The sequence below is a fragment of the Rousettus aegyptiacus genome, unplaced genomic scaffold (assembly GCF_014176215.1).
Source record: "Rousettus aegyptiacus isolate mRouAeg1 unplaced genomic scaffold, mRouAeg1.p scaffold_m13_p_14, whole genome shotgun sequence".
NCBI classification, from domain to species: Eukaryota; Metazoa; Chordata; class Mammalia; order Chiroptera; family Pteropodidae; genus Rousettus; species Rousettus aegyptiacus.
In genome coordinates, this window is record NW_023416289.1 from 35,217,685 (window position 1) to 35,244,990 (window position 27,306).

At 51.5% G+C, this 27,306-nt stretch overlaps 2 protein-coding genes and 1 pseudogene across 6 annotated transcripts; 2 read left to right on the forward strand and 1 right to left on the reverse strand.

Moving 5' to 3' along the window:
• Positions 1 to 1,284: 1,284 nt before the first annotated feature.
• PTPRH (protein tyrosine phosphatase receptor type H) lies at positions 1,285 to 18,454 on the forward strand. Its single transcript, XM_016154125.2, is given in 19 exon segments — positions 1,285 to 3,182; positions 3,955 to 3,988; positions 4,202 to 4,468; positions 4,964 to 5,230; positions 5,830 to 6,096; positions 6,415 to 6,684; positions 7,362 to 7,673; positions 7,985 to 8,245; positions 9,970 to 10,048; positions 10,162 to 10,209; positions 14,989 to 15,079; positions 15,506 to 15,596; positions 15,852 to 15,857; positions 15,860 to 15,921; positions 16,006 to 16,140; positions 16,449 to 16,571; positions 16,700 to 16,860; positions 18,074 to 18,209; positions 18,302 to 18,454. Coding segments are annotated over 19 exon segments (2,814 nt in total). The 5' UTR covers positions 1,285 to 3,131.
• On the reverse strand, positions 13,585 to 14,189 carry LOC107515425 (annotated as a pseudogene).
• A 1,190-nt stretch (positions 18,455 to 19,644) lies between the features above and the next one.
• SYT5 (synaptotagmin 5) lies at positions 19,645 to 25,940 on the forward strand. Of its 5 annotated transcripts, none has more exons than XM_016154256.2 (9): positions 19,652 to 19,782; positions 20,817 to 20,919; positions 21,457 to 21,629; positions 23,243 to 23,362; positions 23,448 to 23,615; positions 23,960 to 24,127; positions 24,383 to 24,497; positions 24,760 to 24,893; positions 25,363 to 25,940. In XM_016154256.2, exons 2-9 carry the CDS (start codon positions 20,841 to 20,843, stop codon positions 25,561 to 25,563), a joined length of 1,158 nt encoding a protein of 385 aa, XP_016009742.1. In that variant the 5' UTR covers positions 19,652 to 19,782; positions 20,817 to 20,840; the 3' UTR covers positions 25,564 to 25,940. The 5 variants fall into 5 exon arrangements, with proteins under 5 accessions (XP_016009745.1, XP_016009743.1, XP_016009742.1 ...); XM_016154254.2 differs by having other exon boundaries at positions 19,653 to 19,782; positions 24,380 to 24,497; XM_016154259.2 differs by lacking the exon at positions 21,457 to 21,629 and having other exon boundaries at positions 19,645 to 19,782; positions 20,139 to 20,919.
• Positions 25,941 to 27,306: the final 1,366 nt, after the last annotated feature.

A 27,306-nucleotide genomic window follows, 5' to 3' on the forward strand; every position in this document is an offset into this window, starting at 1 on the left:
AGCTTAAAACAAATTTAATCTCACAAGTGCTGGAGTCCAGAAGTCCAGGGTCAAAGTGTCAGTCAGCAGGGCTGTGCTCCCTCCGAGGCTCTAGGGGAGGGTCCTTCTGCCTCTTCCAGTTTTTGGTGGCCCCGCTGTCCCTGGGATCTCTGCCTCTGTTTTCACGGGCCTTCTCCTGTGTGTCTTCCTCTCCTAAGGGTGCCAGTTACTGGATTTAGGTCCCACCTGAAATCCAGGATGGTCTCATCTTGAGACCCTTAATTACATTTCTAAAGAGCCTGTTTCTAAGTAATGTCACAAACATAGGGACCAGGGTTTAGGACTTGGACATCTTTAGGGGACACATTTCAACCCACTACAGTCACATAACAATATGAGGAGGAAAGGGAAAAGGAGGTGAAAGGACTCAAAGATGAGGGGACCTTAGAGGAAAGGGTGGGTAGCAATGGGGTGGGAATATACTACTAGGAAGAAAACACCCAGGAGTGGCCATCATCCTGGCTTTGACCTTGTTAGCCCACTTACCTTCTCTGGGCCTCAAAGTCTGCATCTGAGGACATGAAGCAGTCTGAGCTCCTCTCCAAATCCTGCTTGACTTCTACATCTATATGTTTTGAGGGAACTCTTATGGCCAAGAGAAGATTTTTACTCCATGAAGTGCTATAAGGTAGTGTTATGGCAGAGAGGAGACTTCTATATCTATGATGTGTTTTGAGGGACTCACAGCAGAGAGATGTACATCCATGATGTACTTTAAGGGATTCTTACAGCAGACAGGGTACCTTTATATTCATGATGTGCTATAAGGGACTTTTATGGCAGAGAGGGGACTTATATCCATGATGTGCTTTTAGAGACCCCCAGAGCCCATCCTTGTTTCTTAGTCCCTGCCCATCTTCAGGCCAGTGTCTCTGCTCACCACAGAGGAAGACTTTGGGCTGGGCGAGGAATGAGTGCTGTGGCGTGGCCTGGGCAGGGGCAAGTGTCCGGGTGGGTTATCCTGCTTTTGTAATCTCAGATGCCATGTTGGTGTGTGAGGCCTTTGTCAAGTCCCTGCCCAGTGCCAGCCTGGTGGTCATGGCCACCTGCTTCACTGCCCAGTCCCCATTACCCTCTCTGCCATCAAGGTTGGGGGCTCAGGACAGACTAACGGGGAATAAAATGAGTACCTGCTTTCTCCCCTAAAGGAGCCCCAGAGCAGCTTTCTAGCACAGTGAAGAGTGCTTGGGAGCCACATTTCAGCATCTATCTGTCTGAAGACTACACACACACACACACACACACACACACACACACACACACACACATTTTTTTTAACATACAGGCCACTACTGAAGTCCAAGATGAAGGTGTCAGCAGGGCTGGTTCTCTCTGAGGCCAGTGAGGAAAATCCACTCCTTGCCTCTCCCCCAGGTCTGTTGGCCATCTTTGGCAGTACAGTACCTGGCTTTACTGGGATCCATCCCTGCAGAGAACCAACCACTTCCTGTCAGTCACAGCCCATTAAGAACACGAGTCAGTGAAATGTTATTTGTCCATAAAAAGAAGCAAAGTCCTATTACATGCAACGAAATGCATGGACCTTGAAAAACATTACAGTGAGTAAAAGATGCCAGTTCCAGAAAAGTGTTATTATAGGATTCCATTTATATGAAATATCCAGAACAGATTAATCAACAGAAGTAAATTAGTGATCATCAAAAGTTGCGGGATGCGGGGGCAGGTGGTGTGGATGGCAGAACTGAGTGTAGGGGTAAAAGCTAATAGTAGAGACTTTGGATTCTGGTGGCCCCTCCCTGATGAAGATGTAGATTAAAAGAACCCTTAAACATCATGATAGGACTTGGGAGAAAGCCCACTTTGCTGCTATTCAGGGCGGGCTTGGGCTGCCTGGTGGGGCAGACAGATCTGGCTCTCGAAGGACTGGAGAAGAAACCCTTATCTCCCTCCTCCTGCCCAGTGAAATCCATCCATCTCCTCTAAGTCTTCAGAGGGCATCCTGGCTGAGTATTTTGCTGATGATCAGAAGAAAGACAAAAAAAGACAATTATAACTTTGCCAAGGACTTTTGGGTGTGGTGGCAGCTTTGGGAACTGAGCTGGAGGTCTTCAATGCCCTCAGGAACCTCCTTTTCCCAGGCCTCCCCAAGATCTGCTTCATTTCTTGCTTTGGTCAGTGAGAGAGGGGAGCCAGGATAGCCGAGTCTTCCTATAACACTAGGAGGCCTGCTCCCGTTATTTCCTGGGTCCTCCAGTCCTGGCTGCCCACCATGTGGCTGGGAAGAAGAAAATCAAGACCGAGTCATGTGGCGGAGTGAGCAGTGAGTTTGGAGTCTGGGCTATTTCACCAACATGAGATCAAGGAAGAGCTAATCTCACATTAAAGCAAGTGGGAATGGAATGAGCTTGCATGCACACAATTCGAGACTGATCGTGGATGGTAGATTCAGATAACTCGACACAGATTCAGTGATATGTCCTGAGTTGTCATCAGTGCTCAGTTGTCGAAGTGGCCCTGTGGCAGCAGAGAGAAATAGATTTCTCTGTACCCTCAAAAAGACACACAGACATAGCCACATGCAACATCACACATGTTTAGTAAGAGATTTGCTTAGGTAAGCTCACACAGAAAGGAGTGGTCAGCTGTGTCGGGTCAACCAGATGTAGGAGTCAAAGGCAAGAAAGAACTGGCCAGACAGAGGGATCAGCATGTGCAGAGACCCTGGTGTTGGAAACAGCCTGGGGTACCTGTGAAAATAATATTGGAAACTTTTGTATAGCTGGGGTAAAACCAGGAGACCCTCTGGGACCTGTGTTGTGCACTTACACAGTGGCAGGGAAACAGTGCCTCACCCTGGTATTTTTCTTGGCACAAAAGAGGCAAGGGGATCGCTGGAGGGGAAACCCCATGGCCAGGGGGAACAGGAGGGCCCTGAGGCTAGGACAGAGGCAGAGGGACAGGATGGGCCGGGGCTGGGAGCTCACACTGCAGCCTTTACTTCCTCCTCCTCCTTTCCCGACCTGGCCTGGAGCCTCACCTTCGGGCAGGGAAAGGGAAAATCCTTGCATTGAAAGTCTAGTAGGTAGAAAGTTGGGACTGGGACACCTTGGTCAGTCACAGTGTCTGCAGACATGACAGGATCTGGTGGGGACCTGAGGACGTGGAGGAGCCTGGTGCTGCTGGTGAGTGCTCTGTTAGGTCTCAAGGAGGGACAGGGGTGGGTGGGATGGGGAGGGGTGGAGGCCACTCCTGGGTCTGAGCTAGGGGACCTGGGGTCTCTCAACTCAAGTATTGAGGGAGTAAAGGCTGATGACAGGACAAGGGAGCAAGCATCTAGGTTGGGGTGTTTGTCAGGGAGTCTTTTACCTGGGCTTGTAGATATTATAGTGTCTGAGGTGACAGTAAACTCCAGTTTACAGAGACCCAGGGGTCCGGGCCCCCTGTCTCCTCCCTCAGACTCAGGGGTCCAGACCTATAGCCCCTCCTCTCTCAGACCTGGGAATCCAGGCCCCCAACCTCCTCCCTCAGACCTGGGATCCTCTTCCCACAGAGCAAATGTCCAGGCCCTGGCTCCATCCATCAGAGGAAGAGGCTGTGGTCCCAGCCTCAGCCTTCCCCCAACCCTAAGTTTGTTGATTGCTTTCTACCTATTGTCTTCCAACGCCATACTTTTCAGGAAGTGAAACCATTGAGTTTATCTCCCAGCCTTATCAGTGGCATCAACCCCAGCTTCTGTGTCCCTGGAGCTCCCCCCGCCCCAAACACACACACTCGGAAAGGACTGTTAGATACTTTGTCAGAGCCCAGCCTGAGGGTGGAGAAACTGTGCCGCATCCCTCCTCTTCTTCAGGCAGCAATGATGGCAGAGGATGCCCCCCTCAGCCTCGCAGTCTCACTTGGGTCCCCAAGAGGTGAGGTTCTGACTCTGATTCTTCCCCTCTGGGCTCTCCCCAGGGCCTGTGCAGCTGGACAGTGGCCAGGGCAGCTGGTGAATGCCCGGTGCTGAATTTCACTGCCCTCAATGTCCATGAGCTTTTGGCAGGGGCGGGCGGGGAGGTCTCCACAGAGGGCACGGTGATCCAGGGTAGGCACTGATGGGAGTGGTTTTTCTGGACTCTAGACTCAGGGCAGGAGCTTGGGGGAGTGGGGCAATAGTGACCTGCTCCCCTGCTAACACCAGACCCTCCTTCCCCATTCTCAGCCCCCAACCCTGTCAGGAACCTGAGTGTGGAGGCTCAGACCACTAGCTCAGTCACCCTGCGCTGGGAGGTCCCTGAGGGCATGAACCTGCAGAACTGTACCTACTAGGTCCAGTGGACTGGGCAGGATGACAAAAGAGGGACCCAAAACATGGCAGATACCTAGTTTACAGCAGATGGACTTGATCCTGGGTCTTTGTATAACTTTTCTGTGTGGGTCGAGGAAGGTGGAGTTAACAGCTTTGAAGTGCCCCTCAATGCCACCACAAGTGAGGGGAAGCCACTGTTTAATGCTTTTGTTGTTTGTTTGTCTGTTTAAAGGGTGGTGGCTGGCAGTGCCTGAGAGCCCACACAAGGGTGTGGCAGGTTTAATAGACCGGCAGAAATAAAGTGGAAGCCGTATGTGTAAATTCAAGTTCTCTATCAATCGGCCACGTTAAAATCAGCAGAAAGAAATGGGTGAAAGTCATTATAAAGAGATATTTTATTTAGCCTGATAGATCCAAAGTGTTATTTTGCCATGCAGTCCATATGCGAGAGGACAGATGAGATGTTCTACATGCTTTATTTCACACCAGTTCCTTGGAACTCAGTGTGTATTTCACATAGCACATCTGGGAACAAGTCACATTTCCAGGGCTCTGTAGTCATGTGGAATGGCGGGTCTAGCTGCTGCTCTACACCTGCTGGGTCTGGTGGTAAGGGAGGCCTTGGAAACGTGGGGACCAGAAACCATAGCTGATTTCCCCCATCCTGATTGTCAGCTCCCAACCCTATCAGAAAACAGAGGGTGGAAGTGTTGACCAAGAGCTCCACCACCCTACACTGGGAGGTCCCTGATGGCCCGAACCCTCACAACTATACTTACTGGGTCCAGTGGACAGGAGACAGTGACAAAACTGACATCCAAAACACAATGATAACCAGTTACGCAGTGGAAGGACTTAAATCAGCGTCCTTGTATGTGTTTTCTGTGTGGGCGGAGAAGGATGGAGTACCTGGCTCCAGGGAGACCCTCGAGGATTTCACAGGTTAGAAGTGCCCACATCCACTGGCTGATTTGTTCCTCTTGTTTGGCATGGTGGGGAGTAGGAGATGGTTGGGATCCTACAGGAGGATGTGTCAGCAAATGGGAGCCAACATGTCCTAGGCCTCGTTGAGCCAGACCTTGAGTGAGTCTGCAGGAGAGACTGGCCATATCCCAGGGACTGTCTGTAGTCCCTCCTGCCCCTGAATGAGGGGCTGGGGGAGCTTTCTAGAATATAACACTAGCAGGTATCTCTTCTTAGCAGCCAGGCCACCAGTAGTGGGGGCAAAGATATATCATCGCTGCTGGGGTCCTGTGGGAAAGCCTTGTCTAGGTTCAGCTGCCCCAAGCATGGCTGCAGATGAGCAGCCCAGCCCTCCAAGGGCTGACTGGAATGCTGGCTCTAGGCCCCAGACAAATGTGCTGTGTCAGGACCTGCGTCTTGATGGGATCTGAGTTATGCGTGCATGACAAACACTGGGCTAGACCCTCACCTATGCCTCCTGAGAATGCAGGACTGGAAACTAAGAGTTAGAGATGCCCGCTGAGGGTCCCTCTGACCTGCTCTCCTGCTGAAACCAGACCCTCCTTTCCCATTCTCAGACCCCAACCCCATCAGGAACCTGAATGTGGAGGCTGAGACCACCAGCTCCGTCACCCTGTGCTGGGAGGCTCCTGAGGGCCCTGACCTCCAGAACTGCACCTACTGGGTCCAGTGGATAGGTGATGGTAACAAAACTGAGACCCAAAGCACAACAAATACCAGTGTTACCATGGAGGGCCTTGAACTTGGGACCTTGTACAAATTCTCTGTGTGGGCAGAAGAGAATGGGGTACCTGGCTCCAGGCAGAACCTCAGCATCTCCACAGGTGAGAGGCATCAGTGTCCATGCTATCTTGGTGAGAGGCTCAGAACTGGCAGAGATGGTGCCTCCTCCAGGCTCTGGGCCTTGATACTTGTCAGGCCTAGCCACCCAGAGTCTACAGGAGAGTTGTGACCATGCTGGGACTGGCCTGTCCAGAAATCTGCTACTGAGCAGGGATGCAGGGGCCCAGGTATGTCTAGGTTCCGTCTCTAGGAAGTGTTTGTCATTAAGCTGGGCTACACAGGGACTGGGCATATAGCTGTGTTCTGGATGCTTATGGATGGGGGGCATAGAAACCCTGACTGTCCATTCCTCCCTCCAGTCCCCAAGGCAGTGACAAGTCTCAGAATACAGGACCAGACCAACAGCTCTATCACCTTGAGCTAGACAGCTCCCCTGGGCCCAGGTCACCCTCCCTACACCTACTGGGTCTCATGGGTTGACCAGGGCAGTATTACCACTGGTACCCTCAACACTCTAGATACTGGCATCATGCTAAGGGAACTGGAGGTGGAGAGCCAGTACACCTTCACCATCTGGGCGGAGAGGAACGGGGCCAGCAGTGACAACAGGACCCTCACTGGGGCCACTGGTGCGATGCAGTGTGATTGGGATGGGGTTGGAGCATGATGGGGGGACATTGGGAGCTTCCTGGGAGATGAACTGTGTTTGGTGACCTTCTCCAGCCTCATCCAAACTTGAGTTTGTAGCTCCGCTTCCTAGGAGGTGTCTTGCCTTAGCAATCAGTTTTGGAGTCTTTCTCTGGGGACAAAGCGAGCCCCTGACTGTCCAGCACCACCTCTGAGGAACCAAAAAAATCACCAGTTAGATAGTTGTCCACAGCTTGTGCTGGTAAATAAGCTGAAGCAACAGGGCCCCACCTCTCAGCCGACGAAGGAGGGCACCAAGCTGGGGTGGCCAGAATTACTCCAGGTTCACTGTTGATGGACAGCATCTGGAACTTTAGTCTTTGGCCACTCGGGCTGAGGAGACTGAAGTCAGCAGCTCCATCTAGGAATGTGGTGTGAATAGAAATGAGAAAGGACAGACACTACCTCGGGCTCCCCATGGAAGAAGACAGTGGGTGGGACCCAGGGCTGCAGACTCAGGACAGAGAGGGCCAGGCAATGCTGGTCTATACCTCTTTTCTGGGGTCTATACTCCCTAGAAAGTAGGTTCATTCAATGACTGGGCACCTAGGCTTTGTCGTGCAGGGGAGGTGAGGGTCCTTGAGGACTCAACCCCTTGAGTGTTCATCTCAATTGTCAGCTCCCAATGAGGTCACAAATCTGCAGAAGAAAACTCAGACCAACAACTCAATCACCCTGCGGTGGGAGGCCTCTGCAGACCCCCACTCTCACTTGTATGTGTACTGAGTCCAGTGGGCCAGTGGGAGACAGCCCCAGAAGAAACAGGAGTCCCAAGGATATCAGGCCTCCCAGACAGGCACAACCAGTGAGACTTTTTATGTGGTGGAAGCCCTGGGACCCGGGACTCTGTACAACTTTAGTGTGTGGGCAGAGAGGAACGACATGGCCAGTTCCATGAAGAGCCTCCAGGCGAGATGGCCCCTTTTACCTGGCGGGGCTCTTAGGTCAGACCTGGGGGTGGTGAGGCATGAGTGGACTACAAATCCCATCAGGCAGTGAGGGCATGTCTTCAGAAGTTGCATTGATAGTCAGGTTCTTGTGGAAGTTGTAGTTTGAGGGGACTTGTGTGTCCATTTGGGGAAGACATAAAATGAAGGAAAAAGAGGTGTTTTGATTTTGGGAAGGAAGGGGTAGGTTTTTTGTCAAAGGGTCCACATCACTGGTAGTGGACTGGGGAGGGGGATGGAAAGCCACCTTAGGTGGCACCTACTGACTCCTCTTGTCTCCTCCACCCAGACCAAGAGTTGGTCACCATCACCTCCTGCATCAGCACCCCTGGGGGGTACAGGGTCATCCTGACCTGGTCCTGCCCTAAGGGGGGCTACGAAGCCTTCGAGCTACAGGTGGGCAGGCAGCGGGGCTCCTGGGATGGACCTTCTTGCAGGACAGATGTGTCTGTGTCTGGCCTCCAGCCAGTTCAGTCTTATTCCACCACTGTCACCACTGTCTGGGTGACAATGGGGGCTCCATCTGCTTCTGGGACCTGCTACACCGAGAGTGCAAGTGAGTTGAACCCCAGGGGACAGAGAGGGTCTCTCTAGATGCCATAGGGCCCTGCTGTGAGGGAGACTCACCTACCCATGGCATTTTTCTGTGTGTTTGTGTGGTTTTTTTCCTGCTTTCTTTAAAACAACTTTATTGAGATAGAACTCATGTCACATACAACTCACCCATTTAATATGTACTTTTAGTGTACCCATGGTATTGCGCCCCAATCATTACTATCGTCACAATTGATTTTAGAATACTTTCATTACTCCATAAAGGAAAACACCCCCTTAAGCCATTGCCCCTGCAACCAGGCCTAAGGAATCTGTTATTTATTTTCTGTCTCTATAGATTTACCTATTATGGACATTTCCTAAAAATATGATCATACAATATGTGGCCCTCTGTAACTGGCTTCTTTCACTTAGCACACTGTTTTTAAGGTTCACCCATATTAAAGTGTGTGTCAGCGCTTCATTGCCAAGTAACATTCCATTGCATGGGTAGACTCCTTTTTTATCTGTTCTCCTGTGGGTGGGTCAGTTGGGTGGTTTCCACTTTCTGACTGTTACAAGTACTGCTTCTATTAACATTCATGTAGATGGTTTTGTGTTTTCATTTCTCTTGGATATGTACCCAGGAGTGGAATTGCTGGATCATATGACAACTCTGTTTAGAGTTATCATTTAAAGAACTGCCAAATTTTTTCCACCGTGGTGGCACCATTTTTAACTCATCAATGAGAGTATTTGAAGAAGTTTGAATCTCATATTCAGGAAGTCTCTGACCATGTACACTGGCGGTGGTCATAGACTTCCGTGGGCCTTGTTGGTCACTCTCTAGGAAGCAGGGCCTCTTATAAGATTGGGCTCATGATCTGGAGGGACACTGGAGGTTGGTGCAATGATAAATGGCTTTCGCTGGATCCCACTGCCTAGCAGTGTCTCTAGCTTGGCAAGAAGCATCCTCGGAAGGATAGACTCTCTTGTCTAATTCCACAGACCAGGGTCATCAGGGGAACAGGCCTCCCCCCCAGGCTGTGTAAGACCCCACTAGAGGCTATTGGCAAGTTCTGGTAAAGGACAGTTGAGAAGCTCTAGCTGGGGCCACATTAGCTGATAGAGATGGGCTGTGGGTGTGAGCCTAGCCTAAGACCAGGCATCTGAGGACAGACCCAGGAGCTCTGTGCCCATGAGAGCCTGGGAACAAGGCCTTAGACACTGTTAGCCTTGGTGGGCTCCCTTGCAGTAGATGTTTGAGATGAGCCTCAGTTCCAGGGAAAGCCACCAATGCCATCAATTGTCGCTGTGCCATGGGGGCTGTCTGGTGCAAACTAGGATGTTGAGCCACATCCCTGGGCTCTGCCATTCCATGCGAATGGCACTACCCCCCCCCCCCCGATTGCATCAAACCAAAATGTCTCCAGACTTTACCCAGTGTAGTTGGTGGGGCAAAATTGTCCTGAGAACTATTAGTCTAGGCCAAGGAGGACAGTGTCACTGTAGCAGCCAGGCAACCTGAGAAAGTGAAGCACTTAGACCAGGCCCCCGGGGAACTGAGAGACTGAAAGGAAAGGCTGAGTGGGGGTGGGGCTTCACCCAGAAGGTTCTCCTTTCTTTCTCTGCCCTGGCATTTACCCGTAAGCCCTCTGATCACCTCCTGGGTCAGAACAGAGACGAGAGGTGGGACATAAGCAGATAAGGCACAAGTCTAATGGCCCCCATGCCTCCTTCCCCCAGGGGTTATTGCTGGGGACATTGTCGGTGTCCTCCTATTCCTCATCCTCGTGGGCCTGCTGACTTTCTTCCTAAGGAAGAGGTGAGACAGCACAAGACTGACCAACCGCATGGAGGTAGGGGCCGGGGACAGGATCAGGATCCCTGGTTCCAGGCTCACTCCCTGAGCCTTTCATGCCAGCGTCCTTTCTCCAGGTATAAGAAGAGCCAGAAGAAGTCAGCACCCGGGGACCTGGTCTTCAGGTGAGCAGGGGGTTTGGGGAGCATCCAAAAGAGTCACCATCAGGTCAGAACAAGGGACATGTGCTGGTCGGTGGATGGGTCAGAGGGTACAGCCAGTGAATCTACCCACACTGATTTCAGAAAGTCCTCATGCCCTCTGCAGCAGGGGTCACAACATTCTCATTGCTCCCCACCCCCAACCAGCCTGGGTCAGTGACTTTGCAATCAGTTCCAGTTTCAACTCTGGGACTTGCATTCAGCCAACAAAATAGTAACTGGATACCTATTATGTGTCAGGCACTGTCCTAGATGCTGGAGAAACAGTGACTTAAAGATTCCTGTCCTTGTGGAGCTTCCATTCCACCCCAGGAAAATAGTGATAAGCAAGATACCAAAGAGTGTGATACTTACTTGGAGACAAATAAAGCAAGAGGTAGAGCTAGGAAGGATAGAGGGACATTTTAGGTAGGGTGTTAAAATTAGAGGAAATTGCAAATAGGGTGTCCAGGAAAAGCCTCGCTGAGAAGACAACTAAGAGGAAATCACTTGAACACAGACTCGAACCAAGTGAGGGAGGAGCCGTGTGGATGTCTAGAGGAAAGGTATTCCAGGTAGATGGACCAAAAGTGCAAAGGCTCTGGGGCAGGGGCGTGCCTTGTGGGTCTGTAGAACATTGTGTTTCTCAGAGACTGAGCAGAGTGGGTGAAGAGGAAGGTAGTAGGAAATGAGGTCTGATAGGTGGGACCAGATCAGGTAGGACCTCATAAATGAAAGCAAGGACTTTGTTTTTATCCTGAGATGGGAGTTTTTGGAGTGTTTTGAATATGTCAGTGACACAGTCTCACCTATTTAGGAAGCAAAGGCGAGAATAGGGAGATAGAGGAAGAGCTGTGTTATAATTCAAACAAGAGGTGATTATGTCTTGGACCAGGAAATGGTCAGAATCTACATGCAGTGTGAGTGTTTGAACAGAAGATCTGGTTAAAGAATGGGTGTGTGGTGGGAGTCAGATAGGGCTCAAGGGGGACCCCAAGGAATGTCACCTGAGCACCAGGAAAACTGGCATTATCATTGCTTGAAGTCAAGTGACTATAGGGAGCAGGTTTGGGTGGATTGGGTCTTGGTGGTGGACACATCATGTCTGAGCTGCTTGGTGGACATGCAAGTGGAGGCATTGGGGTGGTGGTAGGATAAACAGCTCGGTAGTTCAGGAGACACTGTGAAAATGTCTTCATCACTCTGAATCCTCCTCAGACTGGGTCATAGTCATCAGATCTTGTTGGAATGATCCCCAGGGATAGGTAGAGGAGAGATGGGACAGGGAGAGAAGGGGAGTTGGGAGACCAGCTGTAATGGCCTGGGTGCAAAGGAATGAGTTATAAACAAAGGCAGTGGCCATCAGATGCAGATGCATGAGGTAGAATGAATACAAGCGTGGGGGAAGGTGATGTCCAGTTTCTTCTCTGCCATAGAACCTGTTCTGGCCAGTGTCCCACCCTAGTGAAGTTGACCTCTCCCCACCTTACTGCATGCCACCTGCCTTACACAGCATCTGTAACAAATCACCACAGTTCACTGGATTCCCAGTCTAGCCCTCTCTATATGTCGAGAATTCTATCATCCCCAATCTCAGCGCGTATGGTCGGACGTCCAAGTCATAGCCCTTGAGGACATCTAGGTGGAGTTTCCAGGGGTCAGGTGGGGAAGTGGTTCTGAAGCTCAGGAGAGCAATAAGCAAGGACTAGGAATAGAGATTCCAGAATCAAAAACGTGGAGATCGAAAGTGAAGTGGCAGGAGTGGACAAACCCCCACATGGAGTGTGTGTCTGGTGAGGAAAGAGGACAGACTCCTGAGAACACCCACCTTTTAGGATGGCCAGATGGAGGGGTCCACAGAGGAGATGGAGGAGCAGCAGCCAGGGAGGTGGTGGTGCCAAGTGGGAGAGGGTAGACCTGGGGAAAACGAAGAAGCATCAGTAGAGCTAAGTGCTGCTGAGCGGTCACTGAGGGTAGATTGAAAGGTGGCCCTTGGAACTGGAGATAAGGGGTGGGGGAATGAGACAAGGGGACTTTGGAATAGAACATTGTTCCCTTGGAGGAGGGGTGTGAACACCAGGCCTTGGTGAAGTGTAAGAAGGAAGCAGAGAAAACTGGTCCACCTGAGAAGTGAGTGTGAAACAGTGTTTTAATAAGCCAATTTACCCTTTGGGTGTAAGGCCAGTACCACTGGGGGGACTGCACCACTGAAAAGACAGTTTACTGTACTCACAGAGCTCAAGAGACGAGCCATGTGGGGAAGCACCCAGGTGTATTGGGAAGTAGGGGAGACATGAGCAAGAACTTGCATTGTGGTTTCTTCAGGAAGGGACAGGAATTGCAAGGCAAGTGGGCTTCATTTGGATCATTTCATGGACTCTGGGGCGTGGGGGCTATCTCTTGTTGTCTGGTACCTGCCTTTGTGGCCCAGACTGTGCCCCATAAAGGAGGCAGTGAGGTGCGTCTTTAATTAGCTGCTCAAGAAAGGGAACGGAGTGGCCCCTATCCAAGGGTTCCAAAGCTATGTCCAGACAGCAGTAATCAGACTATATTGCACAGGGGAAGAGAGAGAGCTGGAGCTGGAGCAACATGAGATCTAAGGCTTTTTCTTTCTTTTCTTTTCCTTCCTTCCTTCCTTCCTTCCTTCCTTCCTTCCTTCCTTCCTTCCTTCCTTCCTTCCTTCCTTCCTTTCCTTCCTTCCTTCCTTCCTTCCTTCCTTCCTTCCTTCCTTCCTTTCTTCCTTCCTTCTTTCCTTCCTTTGTTTTTTTTTAATATAGAAAAGAGATTAGCATCTTTCTAAGTCAGGGAAAGAGGAGTGGGTACAGATGTGAAAGACAGGGAAGAACTGATGGCTGGCGAAGGGGGGAGTGGGCTGGAACCAAGGAGAAGAGGACTGGCTCCAAATGGAGAAGAAATATCTTCTCCTTTTTTGAACTAAAAAAATACCTAATTACAGTGAGGTACACATAACATAACAATGTCTTAACCATTTTCAGTGCACAGTTCAGTAGTGTTAATAAGTACATGCATATTGTTGTGCAGCCATCACCACCAGCATCGCAGAACGCTTATTCTGCAAAACTGAAACTCTGTCCCATCAAACAACAACTCCCTGGCCTGCCCTTCAACCCCTGACACCCACGTTCTCCTCTCCATTTCCATGAATTTGACAGTTCTGGGTACATCATATAAGTGGAGCCATATAGTGTTTATTCTCTTGTGACTGGCTTATTTCACTGAGCACAGTGTCCTCAGTGTTCGTTCATCCATGCTGTGGCAGGGGTCAGAATCTCCTCCCCTACCCCTTTATTTTTGACTGTCCTAAATTGTTTATTGGGTAAGAATTTTACAAACATTATATTAGCGGTAACGGTGTAGCTGGAGAGTATTGCACCTTCTCCAGGCTGCGCGGTGAGAACCACCAATAATAGTATGGTAGAACTTGTAGCCCTTTCCGAGGCCACAGCTCCTGCGGTCTGCAGATGTCAGCCCTTGCATCTTCCTGTGCTTGTGGACTGGTTTGGTGATCCACTGGTTATCAGGATTCTGTATGATAGCTGTATGGAATGGATCAATGAGGATAACCTCAAAGAATTTGTATGTGGAATCTTCACCAACCCAGTAAGAATTCAGGACTCTTAGAGCCCCACAATGGCATCCAGCTTGCTCCTCAGCAACAGACTGAAGGCTTCAAGCAAACTTTACCATGATGAACAGACTTGCCATAGGTCACATCTTTAGGAACTGGGCGTTTGCAGCCACCATGGTGCACACAAATCTGATATATGACATAACCTTGCTTGGCCTTGTATCCCAGCTTGCACACTTTATTGAGCTAGGTGGAGTGGGGCCCGATGGAGCTCAGAGGGCTGATGGTACTGCAAGCAGCCCACCCTGAGAAGAAAGCACATTACATCAGACTGCTTCTTCCTCTATAGCTCCTGGATGTACTTGTAAGTGCCCATCATAGCTTATGTGATGACTGTGGCCAGACAAAAGGCTGTCCTTCCTTTTTAAGGCTGAGTAATACCCCAGTGTGTGGATAGACCACATTTTACTTATATCCATTGATGGACACTTGGGTGCTTCCACTTTTTGGCCATTGTACATAATGCTGTTATGAACATAACTGTGCAAACATCTCATCAAGATATTGCTTTCAGTTCTTTTGACTATATGCCCAGAAGTATAATTAATGAATGAAAAACATTTTTTTTTTGATCTAGCAATTCCACTTGTGGATATTTATCCAAAGCAAACAAAGTCATCTCGAAAAGACATATGCACCCACATGTTCATTGCAGCATTATTCATAGTAGCCAAGACATGGAAACAACCTAGATGTCCATTAATGGATGACTGGATAAAGGAAATGTGGTTATATGTATATATATGATAGAATATTACTCAGCCATAAAAAGAAGAGAATCCAGGTACTTGCAACAACATGAATGGATCTTGAGGTCATAATGCTAAGTGAGATAAGTCAGACCGAAAAACAAATACTGTATGATCTCACTTACGTGTGGAATCTAAAAATAATTTAGAAAAACACAAACTCATAGATATAGAGAGTAAATTGATGATTGCCAAAGGCTGGGGGATGAAGGGGCGGGTGAAGCAGGTGAAGGTATCAAAAGGTAGAAACTTCTAGTTATAAAATAAATATGTTCTGAGGATGTAAGCAACAACAAAAACACCTTTTCTTTTATCCCAAAGGCATAGGATTAAAGGAGGTTAAAATTTTTATCCCCTTACCTTCAGCTTCCAGGGGGACATCCAGGCAGATGACTTTGCTGACCATGTCTGGAGGAATGAGAAGGATAGCAACTGTGGCTTTGTGGAGGAGTATCAGGTGGGGCGAGGACAGAGGGGCTCAACTAAGCTCCATGCACCCACCAGACCTCTCCATAGCCTTTGGAATTAAATAGAAGTAGCGACATGTGTCTGCAAAAGTTCTCAGACACGATTCTGTTTTCAAATCATTGAAATCTTACACTATAAGAGGTCCTTGGGTCAGTCTTAGAGAAAGCATCTTGGTTTTCCCCTGACATCCCTCTCTCTAGCCTACCCCTCCAGTTCACACCATCCCCAAAATCCTCCTGAATACTCCACAGGGATGGTGGTACACACATATTTTCATTTCCATGGGTGCTACAGAACTCTGGAGTGAGGGTAAATGGGGGGCATTGAAGAAGGCAAAGAGAGCAACAGGGGTGCCCTCCAGTGAGGGTGGAGGGGTTCTAACCTCTGCATACCCTTCCTCTGCCTCTGCTTCCAGCATTTGGCCCTGGGGGGCCACAGCCAGTCTTAGATGGTGGCCTCAGCTCCAGAAAACAGTGTAAAGAACCGGTACAGAAATGTGCTGCCCTGTGAGTCTAAAGCTTCTGCTGACTTGTTCCCAGTGTAACTTTGTCCATGCCCTATCCCAGCCTGTCCCTTGTTCCTTGTCCCTGGGACATAAGTGTCCCCAACTCACTCTTCCCTGTGGAGGTCCCCTACCCCCCTCAGAGCTCCCAGTGTGTCTGCGGCTCAGCATGACTTCAGCTCCTGGGGCCCAGTCTGGTCTGGGCCTTTCTGAGTCTCTCGCCTTTGTCTACACCACTGGTGCTGGCCTCTTCCCCCAGATGACTGGTGCCTCTGAAGTCCCTCCACAGGGAGCCGGGGTCTGACTACATCGACCCCAGCTTCGTACCTGTAGGTTGTGGCCGGGAGCTGGGAGGGTACTCAGGGGGCCCAAGGATGGCCTCAGGGGTCATTGCTTTCTGTTTCTTCAGCCAGGGTCTCTGGAGCCCCCAGGAGTTCATTGTGGCCCAGGGTCCCCTGCCCCAGATGGTGGGTGACTTCTGGCACCTGGTGTGGGAGCAACAGAGCCATAGCCTTGTCATGCTGACCAACTGTGTGGAGTTGGGTCGGGTAAGAGGTCTGGGACTGACCCTCATTTAGACCCTGGCCCAGACCTTGCTGGCTCCCTCTCATAGAACCCCAGGCTCCTGCATCCCCCTCAGGCCATGCAGCAGTCCACGTATTGGGTGAAGCTGATCTATTGACCTTGGGATAGAGGGTCTTCCTGGCTGAGGCGCATGTACACCTTGCCACCTATGGCTCCTGCCTGGTCATCAGGGCAAGGGGTGCCCTGGCTCTGAATATGAGACACCATGCAGAGGTACCCCAGGTGGGTTCTCGGGGCTTCCTGTTCTCTGATGTCCTCTTGTCCCAGCCAGGTGAAGTGTGAGTATTATTGGCTTCTAGACGCCCAGCCTTGGACCCACAGGCACCTGCAGGTGACCCTGGAGGGTGAGCAGGTGATAGAGGACTGGACTATATGGGACGTGAAGCTCTGGCATGTGCGTCCAACCTTCTGTCATTCCCCCAGAGACCCCAGTGTGCCCCAGGGATGCCCCCACCCATCAAAAACCATCACCCTCCCCATACCCTGGTTTTGAGTTCTTCCTCCCCAAACCCCTCGGTCTAGACACATGAGCAGAGGATTCTCCATGTGCGTCGGTTCCACTTTGTGGCCTGGCCAGACCACAGCATGCCCCACTCCCCCGACCCCTTGCTGGCCTTCTGGAAGGTGCTCAGGCAGTGGCTGGACCAGACCCCGAGGGGAGGCCCCCCAATTGTATACTGCAGGTGAGTATACCCTGAGGCCTCCCCTTGTGAAAGTAATGCCCCCTCAGGACTCAGGGACCCAGAAAGCAGGTTACTTGGGTCCTTGTGCACTTCTAGATGAGGTAGTGATGGAGGCAGAGGGCAAAGAGGCAGTGATGCAGCTTGGGAGCAAAGATATGAGGACATGGATGAAAAGATGGGAAAGCAAGTCAGAAAGGCAGTGGAGGAAGAGGGAGAAACAGCCAGAGGTTCTGAGAAGCATTGAAACTCCTCCTTGGGCCCCTGTGCAGGGCTTCATCCCTCAGTCGCTTTGCTTTCCAGTTTATGCTGAAGCCATAGGGGAGTTGCTCCAGAGTGACGCCCAGCCTCTGAGTGGGGACTCCCAACATCTCCACCAAACCATGCCTTAACACCTGCCCTGTCCCAGAGTGGTCCCTGTGGCGGCATCCCCAGCAGCAGACTTTCCCCTACCAGTGTAAAAGGAAGTCACCTGCAGTAGCTTAGACTTGTAGCTTGAGCCATAAAGAGAAGTGGAGTGCTGATTCATGTGATGATGTCTGTGAAGCTCAGAAACGGGGGCTGAGTAAAAGAAACTGGCCATGTATGATTCCATTTACATGAAATGTCCAAAACAGGCAAATCCACCAGGAAACAGTGGGGGTTGCCAGGAGCTAAAGGGAGAGGAGAATGAGGAGCGGCTGCTTCATGAGTGAAGGGTCTCCTTTCAGGGAGATGAAAGTGTTTAGAAACTAAATGGAGATGACAGTTGCACAACACTGAATGTACTAAAATACTGAGTGTTCACTTTAAAATGATGAATTTTTTTTGTTTAAAAATTTTTAACAAGTTATCATCTTGGAAGTTCATCTTCCCATGTATGAACCCCAGGTCTGTCACCTACTAGCTGAATGACCTGGGACAAACAACTTCACCTGGCACAGCATCCACTTCCCCATCTGTATCATGGGTCTTCTGACCGTCCCTATTTCTCAGGCATGGGAGGAGTGAGGCAGGCATGTGCAGCACTTGGAGCAGGGCCTGGTAGGTAGAAAGGACTCCAGAGAGTCACACGTAACTGTGTTCCCCTTTATTAAGTGCCCCTACTTACACCGTGGCCCCCAGAACTCTGCCTCACTGAATAATACGCCAATCCCTGGGCACTCCAAAAACAGATCTCTCCAGTCTGTCTTAAGATCCCCCTCCCATGGCCTGACCTCATCTTGTCCCTGCCTAGTGCTGGCGTGAGTCACATGGGCACCCACATTGCCCTGGATGTCCTATTGCGGCAGCTGGAGAATGAGGGTCTCGTGCGGCCCTTCAGCTACATGAGGAAGATGCGGGAAAGCTGGCCGATGATGGTGCAGACTGAGGTGACGGGGCTCCTGAGGGGACACGGTAGGTGGGTGTGGGGCCCCAGGGGAAAGTGGGCCAAAGCTCACCTCTCCCTGTGTCTCCTTCCCAGGCTCAGTACGTGTTCCTGCACCAGTGTATCCTGAGGTTTCTCCAGCAGTCATCCCTAGCACCAGCCGAGAAGGGGACCACATATGAGAATCTGCTCTTTGAGAATGAGGCTGCCATCCAGGCCCACCAGGGGAAGCTGAGCTTGGGGCGCTGAGACCCCAGCCCAGCCAGATTCAAACTCTGCATCTAGACTTCAGCCCAAATTCCTGGACCCCTGGGAAAGCAGAGGACTGGGGTCCCAGAGTCCTGGGTCTTGCAGGAGAGACTGGCAGCCTGCACTGCTTCCCTGTGGGAGGGAGGTTAGGTAGGATCTGAGATCCCACCAGAAGATAATGGGAGGAGGATGCTAGGGTCTTCCAGAACAAGCTGGCCGCGTTCTGAGGAAGGGAGGGAAGGAAGGAAGGAAGGAAGGAAGGAAGGAAGGAAGGAAGGAAGGAAGGAAGGAAGGAGGGAAGGAAGGAAAGGAAAGGAGGGAGGGAGGGAAGGAGGAAGGTCAAGGATTCTGGCTGCCCAAGGAGCCAGGGCAGCCAGGATCCCACCCATCTTTTACTCCAGAAACCAAATCAGTTTTCTAGGATCTCAGGTTTCCCAGCACCCCCTGTCTATACATATCTTTTTCTTCTATTCCATAATTTATTAAATTACTATCCTCCTCAGAGACACTTGCCCCAATGGATTTCTGGGTTTGGAAATGATATTGGGGGACGGGGGTGTTCCTGGGGATGGGACGTTTAGGTACTGAGGCAAACGTCCTCCTAGGGAGGAAACTAGATGGGCCTACAATTTTGCCGCTGAAAAACGTAGATTGGAAAGGTTGAGTCTCAGAGAAGGCTGGAGGTACAGAGTTCCGTGTCCAGGGTCTGGGCGGTATGGATACGGTTCCCTAAAGCAAAGAACATGGGGGCTTTGCCTCTTGGGGCTAGCAATGGGGGATAGACTTAGTGGGATGGTGTCTGCAGCTAATATGCTAGAGACTTTCACATTGAGTCTCTTGTCTGGATATCTGAATACTAGCGTCTCCGGAGAGGGTCTCCTTGGTCCTAGACCGAGTACCCTGGCTCCTGGTTCTTTGGGCAGTACAGTGGGTGCGGATGGGTTGGGGCTAGATGCCAGAGGGCTGGACTAGAAGGCAGAAAATCCTGGGAGACCAGGATGAATATCCGTCAGCTCCCTGGTGTTTCCTGCCTGGGGGAGGGACAAGGGGTGGGTCGGGGCTCTCCACCTACCCGAGACCGAGACCGAACACGCAGGCGCGCGCGCGCACGCACACACACACACACACACACACACACACACACACACACACACACACACACACACTCCCTCACCAGACCCCCTCCAACACACACACACCGGCCCGGCTCCGCCCAGCCGCGCACCCGCCCCACCGCCCTTCGCATCAGCACCCAGGACAGCGCCACCCGCCCGCATCAGTGTTGAGGCCCGCGCAGCTGCGTCTCCTGGGAGGGTCCCGTCCAGCTGGTAAGGAGCTGTTGGGATCCCCTCCCTAAACCCCATCCTTCCTCCCATGCCTAGAGGGAAGGGGTGTGTGCGTGTGCGGGAGACCTCGTGTGGGACCAACAGAGGGAGTAGGAGGACTAGACCCTGAAACATTGAGACTGGGATTTAGACAGATGTGGGGACAAAGAGCCAGAGGAGAGGGAAGGGTGAGCAGGGGGAAAGAGTGGGAGACCCTGGGAGACCGAGACCAGATAACAAGCAGAGGGCAAGCAAGACGTGGGGGAGCGGCGAGGGTCTGATGGGGGTACAGACAGAAGTAGGGAGTCAAGAGCTAGGAGTAGGGGTCGAGGCGGTCGTGAGAATAGGTGTGAACACAGAGCTCAAGATGCGCGGGAGAGACCAGCAGGCCGAGAAGGCTGGGAGCCCAGCAGAGGCAGCAGAATGCCCCTCGCCCCCGCATTTCTGGAAAGAGTGGAAGAGGAGGGACGTCCGAGTCCGCTCCCAGGACCAGATGTGGAGGGAGACCCCAGATGTGGGCGCCTGGACCGACGGGAAGGTCGCCCCTCCCCACCCTCGCTCATCCGGGGATCCGGTCTGGGGTCCCAGGCACGACACGGCACGGAGCCAGCCAGCCCCGCGGGGACTTGGCTTCCGTGCGTAAGCTCCGCCCGTTGTCGTGGAAACGGGCTATTGCCAGGGCAACAAGCGTGGCTCCCACCCCACCCAAAGCGGAGCCAGGCGTTGCTCTAGGCAACCTGGGGCGCTGGTTCCCAGGCTCTCCTTTGCCCACTTGCAGAGGGGCAAGAAAAGGGCGAAAGTGAGCGGGGATCCCTGCGGGGGTCCCGGAAGGAGAGGACACCCCTTCGGGATGGGACTAGGTCCGGGAACACAGCCACAACGTGCGCCCTCCGTCGGGGGAGGATGAAACGACATCCCCGGCATGCCACCGTGCAGCCGGTCGCCCAGGGTGCAGATGTGGGTTCTTTGCTGTTGGGAAGACTCCATGGTGGCACGGGGTGGGCGTGGGGCGCTAGGGCGCTTGGCTGCCTCCGCAGAAAGGACCATAGGACCCCGCCGCCATGTTCCCGGAGCCCCCAACCCCCGGGCCTCCTGCGTCTGACTCGCTTCCGGACTCGAGTCGCATCAGCCAGGGCCCAGGTGAGCCAGACCCGAGGCAGGAGCCGAGGGAAAGCCCGGCCAGGATTCCCGGGGGCGGTATTCGGACGGGCATGCTGGGCTGGCGGGATGAAAAATCCAGGTAGTATCGTGGTGGAATCTAATTGAAATAGAAAATGAACAGATTTGCCACAAAAATGAGAACTAGATCAAGGGGTGTGGAATAGATTGGAATCTTGGCTTGGTGAACTGTAAGGTCCACCTCTCCCCTTTTAAAGATAGAGAAACAGAGGCCCGGTGAGGGGGTTAAGGCTTCTAAGAGCATCAGGACTTGAGCAGAAAATTAGAATAGGGGTTGGAAGTCCTAGGCAAGAAAAGCTGGATGGTGTCAGCCTGGATTAGGGCATCAAATCACTTTATAGGTGAGATCAGTAGGAAGAAAAACATGGGAGTACAACGGAATGGATATGGCTGGAGGGAAAATGAAGCCAGGATTCCAGCTTCCACAAGTCATCCGGACTGAACTACCCAGCTTGCTTCCTAAGGCCTCAATGTCTGTTGTGTCCATTCACTCTGCAGTGCCCCCCTGGGCCCTGGCCACAATCGTCCTGGTCTCAGGCCTCCTCATCTTCAGCTGCTGTTTCTGTCTCTACCGGAAGCATTGTCGGAGGCGGATGGGCAAGAAGAGCCAGGCCCAAGCCCAGGTCCACCTACAGGAAGTGAAGGAGTTGGGCCAGAGTTATATAGACAAGGTCTGGCCTGGCCCAGCCCCTCAGCCCTGCCCCTTTCTTCACCCCTGCTCTCTTCCATAGCCCAGCAACCTCAGTCCCTGCACCCTTCCCCCACACCCACCTCATTTGCCCATCTTTCCTGTGTGTCTAGCCCCAAACTGGATCCTGGGGACCTGGAGATGGACCAGACCTACTCACTGTTCGCAAGGACCTTCCAGCTTGGTGGAGAAATTAGACACACACATAGACATTCACAATTCAGGGTTGTATGTGGCATGTTAGTGGCAGTACAGGGCATGTGGAGGTGCAGAGAAACCACCTGACAGTCTAGAAGGTCCCAGAGGCTTCCCGGAGGAGGCGACACATAGAGTTAACCAAGAATAGAGAGGATATTCTAGCTCAAAGGAAGCACATGTACAGAGGCTTGGAATCCAGGTTCTGACATGTATTTGTAAAACAAAGAGTCATTTCCACACTGGCTGGGGTGTAGAGCACAGATCCACTGTGCCCTAGAGTGAAGTGGCTAGAGAGCTAGCAGTGTCCATGTAATGAGGGTGGTTGGGAGCTGTGGAGAGTTTTGAGCAGGAGAGGACAAGTTCAGATGGGTGTTAGGATGAACACCCTGGAACTCATGTGGGGCACTGACCTGGGGCAAAGAGACCATGGAGGAGGTCTCATAGCAGCCCTGAGAAGAGAAAGGAACCATGAGCTGGAAGAGGCCATTGGGGTGGAAAATGAAAAGTTACAGGTGCAAGGACTTGAGTATTAGGTCTCCGAATGCAGAGTGAAATGATGCTCACCTAGAACCAAGGAGCCCTGGGTTTCTAACCGAGAGAAACCAGCTGTGTGACCTTGGAAAATTCACTGTTTCTCTCTGACCCTCAAGTTCCTGGTTCATAACTAGTATTTCCCCTCACTCTCAACAAGTAGCTGTTATAATTCTTACCTATAAGGGAGGCCCTTTAGGGTTCTGGTATCCAGTCTCCATCCCTACCCTTTAGCCAGTGACAGTCAAAGACCATGTGCATCAAAATCATCTTCAGTACTTGTTGAAATGTAAATTCTGGACCTTGCACCAAACCTACTGAGTCAGAATCTCTAAAGTGAAGGCATTTTACCACACTACTCATGGGAATTCTGATTCTCATTGAATTTTGAAAATTGGTAACTTAGGTTAAGAAGCCTTCTGGTTTACTTGTTCTAATTTAGAATGGAAAATACACAGCAAATATGCCATTTCTCCTCCATATTGTGCTGTGAAAAGATCACTAATCAAAATAGCAATTTGCACAACCGCCCCAATACATCTATCAGCTATGAAATAAAATCTCCTGCTTCCTTCCTGAAGGCAATGAGACACTATTGTGCTTGTTTTTCTAGTTTAGGCATGGTTACCCATTGCAACGTGTGTTCCCCAACCATAGCAGACATCACTAATCAAACATTGACATACTGTATATGTGTTGCTATGGCTATTCCCTGCCTCTGGCAGATATCACTAGTCAAACACTGACTCTCCTTAGCCTACAATTGCTCAAGGTGTAGCTAAGGGGATGTATGGGTCTCCCTTGGCTTCTTAGTCTGGAGGATAACAGGAGGGAAGGTTCACCAGCCTCTGCCTTGGGCTCCCTAAGGTGCAGCCAGAAGTAGAGGAGCTGGAGCCAGCACTGTCCGGGCTTGGGCAGCAGGTGACAGAGAAGCATGAGCTAGGACGACTGCAGTACTCACTGGATTACGATTTCCAGAGTGGCCAGGTGGGTGTGGATCATGGGGAGGTTTTGGCAGGAGGTGGAGGGTCCAGAAAAAAAGTTAAGACTGGGGCGCCTCATCACTGTACAGCTGCTGGTGGGCATCCTGCAAGCCAAGGGGTTGGCGGCCTTGGACTTGGGTGGCTCTTCGGACCCCTATGTGCGGGTTTACCTGCTGCCAGACAAGAGGAGGCGGCATGAGACCAAGGTACACCGGCAGACGCTGAACCCACACTTTGGGGAGAACTTTGCCTTCAAGGTAAGCACCTGGCCTCAGTGCCCCACACTTGGAAGCCTGCCCCCAGTCCCTAGAACACTGAGGACCGACTCATTCTGCTTTTTCTGGAAGTAGCCACAACTCAAGTGGCAGCTACCAGCTCTGGGGACTAGCTCCTGGGTGGTCCCTTTGGGGCACTACAGACCCCTGGGCTGTTCCCTTGGTCCTTGGGTTGTCCCCTTTGGGTTCCATGAACTGCCCCTCCCCCCAACTATCCCCTGTGCCTCTCGCTGCCCGACTTGTCTCCTTTGCCTTGATGTGCGGTGCCCCACTTTCTCTCTGATTGTCTTCTCTCTACCTGTGCTCTCTGGGCGCACCCCCTCCAGGTCCCCTACGTAGAGCTGGGGGGCAGGGTACTGGTCATGGCAGTGTACGACTTCGACCGCTTCTCCCGCAATGATGCCATCGGGGAGGTGCGGGTCCCCATGAGCTCCGTGGACTTGGGGCGGCCAGTACTGGCCTGGCGCGAGCTGCAGGCGGCTCCGCGGGAGGAGGTGAGCACACTTGGCCCCGCCCTCGCAACTGGGCCCGCCCCACTCCCAGTCTACTGTTTCCAGATGTTCTACCTGCTGCAGAGTGGTACCCTCAAGGGTGCTCCTGGTAGGTTGCCGCCTCCCCCCTCGGATCACACCACTGGAGTCTTAGCTCTGACCATTCCACTCCAGGGCAAGGGGAAGCGAAGAAGGGTGGCAGAGGGGACGATGTGCAGTGGGGACTTTGGAGATGGGTTCCTCTCTGTCTTTTAGCAGGATAAGCTAGGGGACATCTGCTTCTCCCTCCGCTATGTTCCCACTGCCGGGAAGCTCACGGTCATCGTCCTGGAGGCTAAAAACCTGAAGAAGATGGACGTTGGAGGGCTTTCAGGTGTGTGGGAAGCAAGGAGGTGATGGTGGGGCAGAGGGAGTCCTCTGGCTGAGGTTGGCAGTTTCTCCGCTGGAGGGTCCCTAGAGAGAGAGGGAAGTTCAGGCTACAATGAGAGGATATAGATTCCATTTGGGCACAAACAGAAGAGACCTGAGGGGTGCATGGGATACCTCTTCCAAAGAAGAGTCTCATGCCATCCCCTGAATCTGACACCCCTGGACTCAGCAGTGGAGGGTCTGAGACTCCTGCTTCCTCTCTCCAGATCCATATGTCAAGGTACACCTGCTGCAGGGTGGCAAAAAGGTGCGGAAGAAGAAAACGACCATCAAGAAGAACACCCTGAACCCCTATTACAACGAGGCCTTCAGCTTTGAGGTGCCCTGTGACCAAGTTCAGGTGAGCTAAGATCAGGTCCAGGTCCAAGTAGTCCCTCCTCTCGAGCCCCAGGCCCCTAGAAACACCCCCCCCCCCATTGTTAGGGGAAAGGGACTCTTAGCTATCCCATGAAGTCAGAGCCTGGGTTCTGAGCTTGTGTTTTCAGTTTCCCTCTGAGAACCAGGTGGCCCCAAGCAGGACCTGAATGCCCCCCTCCCCCAGGAGCCATGGCTACTAAAAAAAAAAGAGACTTCTCCACAGCCCTTTAGGGGCAGGCCCCTTTAGCCACCTTAGAGTCCTGGAGGTCGGCCCTCCTTAGGAGGCTGCTTTCTAAGAAGGCCTCTAACTATCCTTTTGCAAACGGGGTCCTGAGGGTTTCTTGCCTGTGGAATCTGATCACATGGAAAGAAAGATTTCAGAGCACCTCCAGCCCCTCCTGGTGCTTCCACCCCCAAGTCTCCTTATTCCTCTTCCTCCCCTGCCCACCCAGAATGTCCAGGTGGAGCTGACCGTGTTGGACTACGATAAGCTGGGCAAGAATGAGGCCATTGGGAGGGTGGCTGTAGGGGCAGCAGCTGGTGGGGCCGGCCTGCGGCACTGGGCAGACATGCTGGCCAATCCCCGACGGCCCATTGCCCAGTGGCACTCATTGCGGCCCCTTGACCGGGTGAGGCCACTGCCTGCACCTTGACCCCACCTTCAAGCCCCTGACCTCAGACTGCTGGTCAAAGCCACACTCAGGCCTACCTTTAAGCCTCCTCTGACTACTAGCTAGCTGCCCCACCCCCCGCCCCGGTCATCTGACCTATTCCTGCCTTCTCACCCCCATTATGCCAATCATGATAACTTGCCAACTCTTTCACAGCATATACTCAGCAGTCCCAGGGACCTCTGTGGGGAGGGGAGCAGTTTGGTTCTCGACCTACCCACCCACCCACCCATGGTCCAACCCTCTGCTTTGACAATCTGAGCCCATCCTGCTGTCTCCTTCACTCAACACAGGACCACCCACTCCTGTCCCAGTCTAATTCCTGCACTCCCCCTGGGGCCAAATAAATACTCAGCAACTTTGGTGGCCTGGCTGGGTGCTTATTGTTGGGAGTGGGAAGGGGTGGGAGTGGGGGCCTAACAGGGAGCCTCACCTCCAGGGGTGGGATCATATGGGTGGGATTAGGGCTGCCTACCCTGGCAACACACTGAAGAAAACTCACCCATACACACACCCATCCAGCCTCTCACCTACTTGCTCATCTATTCATTCCTTCATTTAATCATTCACTTACCCCTCTGAGTGCTGTGAGGAGTCGATGAAAATTCACTTACTCATTTGTGAGTTTATCATGACTTTTCCAAGGTTGTGTGGCTGGGCAAGGAGAAGAGGATGCAGAGATTTGGGTACTGCTCTTGTGTTGGATGCTAGAACTGATTTGGAGATGTGTCTCACTCAAGTCCCTGCCCTTGTGGAATTCAGGTTGTCACCTAGCCAAGACCTCTCAGCCAGCAAGTGACAGGGCAAGAAGTAAACCCAGGCATGTCTGACACCCAAAGCCATGTTATCAAGGATCTTGCTGTCTTGTTGACCCAATATGAAGTAGCGGGAATCACAGGGTAGACAGTTGTGGCCATTTGGCTGGGAAAGTAGGAGCAGAACTCAGAAGATGATTCCCAGCTGGGGATAGGAAGGATGAGCTGGATTTTTTAGGGGGAGAATGGAGAGGATGTTAGCAGGAACAATGTAAAAAATACACATCTGAGGACTTGCTTGCTTCTCGTGTGTGCTGTTACCAAATTTCTGAAACCCTGGTGTGTGGTTTGCCCATTTATGTGGTGTAAATACTCTTACTTTGATTTCAAGCCACGAATGTGAAATCACTGAATATGGAGTTGGGAAGAGATGTCTACTAGTGCACCAACATCAAGTATTTCTCAGGGTCAGGATGATGGTCTCAAAATATAAGGCGAAGCCAATGCCCCCTCACGCCACCCCTTCTCCTCACCAAAAAGGAAACATTCATTAATCAAGATAAATAGTATTTTAGTGCGATGTTTTTAAAAATAAAAATGCAAAAAAGAAACCCACAATGAACAAAATGTGAACATTTTAGAGACAGGGTCTGACCCTGCACTTGGACCACTCTGCCTCGTCCTAATCCTGGCCATAGTTCTAATAAAACTTTATGCATAGACAGTCTGTAGTTGCAATTTACCAATTTGATGTTTTTTAAAAAACGATTGCATTAAAATAGTATTTTCTTCATATAGGTACAATAGATGTAAATTACCATAAGACCATCAAAAATAGTAAAAATAGTACAATAAGCAGTATGAGTGTCAAGTATGTATTACCTCTATTTTAATGTAATGTATTTAATTGGAACTTAATTTTCAGTAGTTAATTTAGTAAGAAAATTCATTTTTAGTAATGACTGAGTGT